Source organism: Monopterus albus, unplaced genomic scaffold (assembly GCF_001952655.1).
Source record: "Monopterus albus unplaced genomic scaffold, M_albus_1.0 scaffold235.1, whole genome shotgun sequence".
Taxonomy (NCBI): domain Eukaryota; kingdom Metazoa; phylum Chordata; class Actinopteri; order Synbranchiformes; family Synbranchidae; genus Monopterus; species Monopterus albus.
The window spans coordinates 1,115,367-1,122,902 of NW_018128115.1; the positions used below are offsets into that span (position 1 = coordinate 1,115,367).

General features: G+C 49.6%; 1 protein-coding gene across 1 annotated transcript in view; it reads right to left on the bottom strand.

Annotated features, from left to right (window-relative positions):
• Positions 1 to 6,736, bottom strand: part of LOC109971814 (apoptosis-stimulating of p53 protein 2-like) — a 13,352-nt gene extending 6,616 nt beyond the window's left edge. Inside the window, exons 1-6 of the mRNA XM_020620300.1 lie at positions 6,348 to 6,736; positions 2,212 to 2,359; positions 1,963 to 2,076; positions 1,160 to 1,236; positions 695 to 796; positions 7 to 20 (exon numbers count right to left, since the gene is read on the bottom strand). Coding sequence (XP_020475956.1) covers positions 7 to 20; positions 695 to 796; positions 1,160 to 1,236; positions 1,963 to 2,076; positions 2,212 to 2,359; positions 6,348 to 6,356 — 464 coding nt within the window. The 5' untranslated portion in view covers positions 6,357 to 6,736. The remainder of the gene's footprint in view (positions 1 to 6; positions 21 to 694; positions 797 to 1,159; positions 1,237 to 1,962; positions 2,077 to 2,211; positions 2,360 to 6,347) is intronic.
• Between the last annotated feature and the right edge of the window lie 800 nt (positions 6,737 to 7,536).

Genomic DNA, 7,536 nt, shown 5'->3' on the forward strand with positions numbered 1-7,536 from the left:
AGGTACCGCAGCTGCTGCTCCTGCACCGCCCAGGAAACACAGCCAGTCAGTCAGTTAATGTGCACGTATAGGTCTGCCAAGCACTAAAGCTTGGTGTAGACTCCAAACAAACAAACTGGTGCAACACATCCTAAAGGCTCAAAACAAACTGGTGCAACACATCCTAAAGGCTGAAGTGTTTATACAGTAGGTGTCTTGAATGGATGCAAGAAAGCTGCCGCGGCAGACAGAGGTTGGAGGAACTGTACAGAGGTGGATATCGTTGCACAGTCAGTCCTCGAAGACATTCAGGTGTCCAGTCCAGTCAGGTGTGGTGAAGAAGAAAAATAAGAGCCTGAGAAGGACGTTCAGATTTCAAACCATATTTTCACACTTGGCCAGTCCCTGTGTACAGTGGGTGAAGGTGTGGAGGGAGCAGGCATTTCAACGAAACCACACTGGGGCCTCTACTGGGTACACTCGTCCACGAGTAACTGATCGAGGGGGGTTAATAAGGGTGAAGAGGTAATGTAGGCCTCAGGAACACCCAGGTGCTTAATGTGGAGATGTGGTGGTTCTACACACAGTAGTAGGCATCAGGTAATACCAGTGTGTTAGGAGAAGCAGCTTAGACTGGACCTGATGGGTTTTGTGTAAGAGTTTTGCTGTTGGTGGTAGCAGCAGTATTAGCACTACTGTGCTGGATGTGCTGTACCTTGGAGGCCAGCAGCTGCTGCTGGACGTTGATCTGATGCTGCTGTCGGGTTGCCAGATCCTGCAGCTCACTCAGCGTCATGTCCAGATGAGGAGCTGAGACCTGCAACACACAGAGCCACCCTTCACGTTCACATGGGCGTAGACTTGCAGAGAGATGTCAGAACCTGTCTCACTTCAGTGATGTCAGTCACCAACCTAGGCAACATTAGCTCCAACTCTGGCTAAAGTGGCCATGTGTTTTTATACAGTTTCATTTCAGCAGCTGTTCAGTATATGCACAGTACAACATGTACATGTAAACCAGAGTGATCGGTGAATTCTTTTTCTCTTGTGATGGTGCTAGGCTAGCAGTCTCCTCTTTGCCCCAGTCTTTCCAGCTAGACCTTTTAGCCTTCCAGCTAGGCTAACCAGGCTCTGGACCCAACACAGAAACTGATGTCTGTCTTCTCATAGTAAAACTCACCTCGTTCTCTAGACCTCTCTCCAGAGAAGCCTTCACCTGGCTCCTCTTCATCATCAGGTCTGCGGTTCTGGATCCACCTGCATCAAATTGCACAGATGCTGGTTTTACAGTTAGCCATGCTAGTGGCACCACTGCTAATGTAGGTCTGTTGGTTCTTTGGTTCAGACTCAAATATCTCAACAGGGACTAGAAGGATCACTGTGAAATGTGCTACAGAAGGTGTCCAGGTGTGGAAATCAGGCTTTTGTTATGCTGCTGTTGTTTAGGCCTAGGCCATGCTGAACCATGCTACAGAAAATCATGAGGCCAAACCATGTAAATAGATGTAAGTAATGTAAGGAATTGTTTTGGATTGACCACCACCAGGAGTGGACTAACATGGTCCTTGGACCCGTTTAACCCCCTTGTCAGTGGACCACTTTAACATCAGTACCAGAAAACAATAAGTACTAAGTAACTCACACCACAGATGGGAAAAACCAAGCATAGACAGTTGGCAGACTTAAAAAAAATACAATCACCTCAAAACCATGTGAACTTGTGGCTGAGGCAGCACAGGCTGATGAATACACAGAGCGATGTGAGCGCTACAGAATGTTTAGATTGGGATCTTATTTGTGTGTAATTGAGTAATTAATTTACTAATGTTTAATAATCTGTCTTTAGGAGTCACTACTGCAACAGGTGTGATCCCTCACTGGCTTCCCACCAGACACAGGTGGCTGCGTGTGCTGAAACTCGACTAGGATGAAGGAACTTCCTCCAGGGGTTGAACAGTCTGCGGGCGTGAGTGCATTCATTACCCAACTCTCGTCCTGGAGCTCTCTGGTGGTGCAGGAGGTAACGAACCTCCCCCCTCTGCTGCCCCCATTGCTGCAACACCTCCAACATGCGCTCCCCTTCTCCAACAATGCGTTCTGATTGGTTGGAAACAGAACAGGAGCATAAGAATAAAGAGGTTTGTTAGCTGGATAAAATAACTGGATACCTCAAGACAGCAGGTTCATCTTTAGCTCTCATTGTTAGTGTTGGACACTTTTTGGGAAACTCACCTGAGCCCCTCCACAACTCGGCCAGGTAGCAGTCGACCTCGCCGGGCTCCTTGCACAGCTCCACCACATCCCTGCACAGCGTCTCCGGTGTGATGGGAACCTCGCTGAAGTGCTGCTCATTGCTGCTGAGGTACACGGTGAGGAACATCTGAAAACAAAGCAGGTGCACCAGGAAAAATAGGGGTGGGCTTATTTCAGGTGGCCAGGCCTCTTCGGTCTCATTTACTTGCCCTGTGTTAGGCAGCTGGCTCTCACAGCTTTTCTAACAGCTGGATGAACTCAAGACCTCCAAAACACTAAACATTTCACACAACGTATTTGTTCAGAATCTCACTTGATATAACATTTGATATTTAAAGCAGAATTCAGTGACCAGCAGGTGATGGTTTAGACTGACTGAAGAACAGACTTAAGCCTCTTTAAAGCTTTTAAAAACCAACATAATGCTTGAGAAACTGGCTGGCAGTGCTGTTCAGTTTCCCTACGCTGCTTCAAACAGTTAGATGTGAAAACCAGGTTGGTAACAGCTTGTGTTGTTAGGTAAAACATAGTGTGAGGAGACCACTCTGCCCACAGAACCTGCCCTCGTCACCTTTACGGCAGCTTCCTGTGCTATTTCAGACTGCGACAGATATTTGTGGACATAACTCCCATGATGCACTGGGCCATCTGTTACCCCAGCAGGGCGTCCGCTGTCAGGCCCGGGGCCAATCCGCCTCCCACGGCCCACCAACCTGCACGGAGGCAGCACGCAGCACTGTCCGGCCTTTATTTATCTTGTGAAGGTGGGAATGAGCAGTGACTTGCTCAAAGGCACGTCGCCTCCTCCTGCAGCTCCCAGTGAAGCTGCTGTGGATTTGAACCAACACAGAAACTGATGTCTGCCTCTCGCTCAGTGTCAGCTGAGAGAGGGGCGAGAGGCAGGGTCCACCCTGGACAGGTCTCCAGTCCATCACAGGGCTGACATGGAGACAAACAACCATACTCACTCCTACGGGCAGTTTAGAGTCACCAGTCAACCTGAGCTGCATGTCTTTGGACTGTGGGAGGAAGCTGGAGAGAACCCACACAGGCACAGGGAGAACATGCAGACTCCACACAGAAAGGCCTCAGTTCGGCCGGGGCTCGAACGTGGAACCTCACCTTTCTAGTGTGGCTGTTTGTTTCCTTTAAATCATGTTGATGTTAACTTCAGTGTTTTAACCAGAACAATGACAACAATTCTTAAGTTTTAGGTGTTAGGGTTAGTTTAGGAAGTGGAAGCTTGACAACTGCCTGACAGAGGGATTTGGTGGTGAGTTGTTGTGTTTCTGAGAACAACCTCAGAGGAGCAATGAGGCATGAATCTGGTGGAGAGTTTGTTCTTCCTGCTTTGGAACGAGCACAGAGCTACAGTCCAATCCTAAAGAGCCCAAAGCTTATTGCTGCCAGTTGTTAAACACCAGCTCACACATCACTTTGACTTTCCCACGTTACTCTGGGAAACGTTTCTGGGGCTGACATTCACCTGTCTGCTGTATCTACCTTCACATTCAGACTGAAAGGCTACGAGACAGCCACAGCTGCTCGGCTGCAGAGAGGGCATCATGTAGCCCCGCAGCCCGGTCAGGTCTGGGGGGAGCCTTAGGGGAGATTTCTCTCACTACAGCTGAAGTAGCTTAACAGTCAGCAGAGGCTGAAACTCAGTGACAGAGATGAATGAGCCTCGGCGAGAAGCCCACTGCCCCACATACAGCCCATCCAGAGGAAAACTGGAGCACCGCCATCTCCCTCCAGCTTCATGCAGATTAAATGGGTCATTACTGTCGGTCCCTGAGCTGAGGTCCACTAGGAAACACCGCAGCCAATCAGAGCCTGAGAAGGGGAGGCTGTCTGCCTCTCAGGACGACAACGGGGGGGCTGAGACCTCATCATACTTCTGGGGCTGCAGCTCCTAATCCAGCCGGGAATAAGCTCACCATCATGCTGCTTAATGCCTCGGGCCCCCACTGCTGTGGAGGAACCTACTGATCCATCTCCTGTCTGACAGCAGCACCTTCCAACGATGAGGAGCCGACTCTTAATCCTGCCACTGACCAGTCAGCTACTGAGACCCCCGCAAGTGCTGCTGGGTGATTAACAGGTCCACTGACCAAGGAAGTGTCTTCTTCTCTTTGTCTTTCATCTGCAGTGCAGTCCTGACATCCACCATCCACACCCTGAGTCATGTGACCTCGACGTGTTGACCCCTCCACAGAGGTTAAATACACATATGGTCCGATAGTTCTGAATGTAGACTTTATCCTGTTTTTAGACAAAGTTCACAGCCGCTCGCATTTAGACGACGTTTGGCTCCTTTTGATAAATAAAAGAAATATTCTGTAGAGAAACGTCCTGGATTTAATTTCTCCAAAGTAGGATTTTGAAAACTGCACCGTTTCATTATCAGGATTGAAATGTAGGTTCTGATCCAACACGTTATGGAAACGTGTCAAACACCGTCCAGCCCGGCCTACAGGGAAATGTCGCCAGTTTAACGTAGTGTGGCAAAAACCAATGACTAGAAATATTATTATATTAACATCTTTAATGCTAAAACCAGCATTTTAATTATTTTACTACATTAAAAACGTTTCGAATGCCTTAATTTACAAAATGTGATTTGAGAAAAACATGGAGATTTTTAGAGTAACGAGGCAAAAACTGAACTGACTGAAAACACACGTTTAACTAACACTATGTACAATTCAAGCTTTACTTCAGTCCTGGCGTCTGCTCTGTCTCTGCCCAGGGAACCGTGGTGGCAGCTGGTCACGTCCCATTTAGCAGCCATATGGCCGACAGCATCTCGTGCTGCAACAACACTGGATTAAGGGGACACCCACACAGGCCTAAACCAAACCGGCTGTCAGGACATCACAGTCAACAACACCGGCATCGGAGACTCCTGCTGTGGATCCACTGCCAGACGCACAATGCTGCACACGCCTCCTGACTAGTGCACTGCTCCAGTGCTCATGGTGACCAACAGGAGAGTGCGTCAGGATGTCCTGGGTGTCTTCTGAGGAGTCACCTTTTAAAAACAGTTAGCCAACAGTCAGTAAAGACTCAGTGACGCTGCCTCCCTGTGGTTCATGACAACACCCCCCTGAACCTAACAATGTCCATCCTGACGTCACATTATAGCAGTACTGCTGTTTCCATTATTTTGTCCACCCCGTTTATATCCGTTAGTTTAGGCTAAACAAGAGAGGGGCCCTCACACAGGTGTACCTAATAAACTGACCACTGAGTGAGCCTGCCTCACCTCAACGGAGGAACACGAACTTAATACTGTTCCCACGTGACCTTGGACTGCGTGCGTGTGTGCGTGTTTCTGGTCACCTGGCAACCGGTACCAAGGAGGGTGAGCGCCACAGGGAGATGATGACGACGTTGCACAGTGACCGGGGTGTGTGGTGTTTGACGGACACACACCGAGATCTGCACCGCAACCAGTCCAAGACAAACCCTGGGCCGGAACCTCTTCGTCACGTGACAGTCTGGATTGCTGCTGAGGTACACGGTGTGAACTGTGATGAGAGAAGCTCGTTGTGTTGTAGTTCCCCCATAAAGCACCTTCCTCCTCCACCTTCCTCCTCCACATCACCAGGTTCCTCTCTTTTTACCACGCGAGGGGAAGAGAAGTGAGCGTGCGTGCACAGATGTGCAGCTGTTAGCTGGCACGCACCGCAGACTCACGCTCATGGCACAAGTGAATTCAGTTACAACGCGCTGTCACAAATGCAGGTGTTGCCCGAACCAGAAAGACTTTAGGTTCACGAAAACACTCCAACAGGAAAACCGACTGGGAGGACTGACGGTGGTACAGACCGGACTGGGAGGACTAACGGTGGTACAGACCGGACCGTTCTGCTCCACCTGGGCTCTACGCGGCCCACAGTTCGGTCAGACTGGGGTCCCTGCAGCAGGTCGACGCGCTTACTGGTTTCACTAACACGCGCTGCGCAGCTGCTGGCGTCTAGACGTGCACGATTAGGGGACGTGGTTCTGAAAGCTCTGTGGAACCAGCACAAAATGCGGGTCGGTGCCGGGTTCTGTGTGAAAGCCCAGTGGGGTGCCTGGATAACAACATGCATCAGTGTGTTGACACTCACGGGCATCATGCTGCCGGTTGTCCCCTCTGTCGCATCCACACTGCAGCTGAAACCATTAAACCACCTTCTTCTTCTCCTTCTCCTTCTTCTTCTTCTTCTTCCTCCTCCTCCTCTGCCTCGAGCCTCTGCCCGCTTTATTCACATTGGCTTTATCTGCTTGATTTCGGCTGCTCCTCGACCTGTTGCCGTGGACGTGCACGGACTCCTGTCCGGCTGCTGTCCGCTCCCCCTGGGCAGAGGAAGAGGAGGGTTCAGAGGAGCTCGGCGGGAGGAGGAGGCAGCAAACGGCGCTTACAAACAAAGCTCTGCCGGTTGTGATGAAGGCGCAGGACACCGAGCTCGGCCCACGTCCAGGATCGGTCTGCTGCGACCGGGATGTGCATCACGACCGGTCAAAAAAAACGGGGGAGGAGGCACCTTCCGCCGCCGCTTGTCACAATAAAAGCACCAGGTGTCGGCTTGGTAACCAATCAGTGACTTCAGTCAGTTGATTCCAAACACATCCACAACCTAAACGAATACAGTGAAACAGAATGTTGCTCCGATTGGAGCTGGACAGGAAGCGAGGACGAGAGTTTTAAAAAAACAAAGCCAGTAAAATGTCCATGTTCATTTTGGAGGGCAACTTACCACCTTCCGGTTTTAATATGTCCAACTTAACGCAGCTCCTCGCCGGGATCTCCCAGCAACGGAACAAACTCCTCCCCGTGGTTTCTCCCGCCTCTCTCACCTGGATGGAACACACCTGAGCTGCCCAGTCCGTGGTCACCAGTCCGCTGACGAAGACGTTGATAACTGGTTGATAACTGACGTGACGGTCAAGTTCACGAACTGGACATTTCAAACTCTGAACAGTCGATTATTAAACAAAATACGTGTCAGACCTTCTTTGGGTTAATTATGTGGTTGAGAGTTGTTAAAACATAACTTTACCATAAATCTGTCTGTCTGTCTGTCTCTGTCTCTGTCTTCCATTCCCGATCAGTGGCACAGGGGCCAAAACCCAAAGCACACTTTAGGTCGGGGGCCAAACAGGATAAACATTTATTAAACAGACTAAAACTAAACGTTTTTTGAACATAAATATGAATCTAAACAGACAGGATACAACATTATTCCAAAATAAATAAACTTGAACTTAAAATCAGCAACCGTATTTCTGCTAAGGCTTACATTTGCAAACACCTGC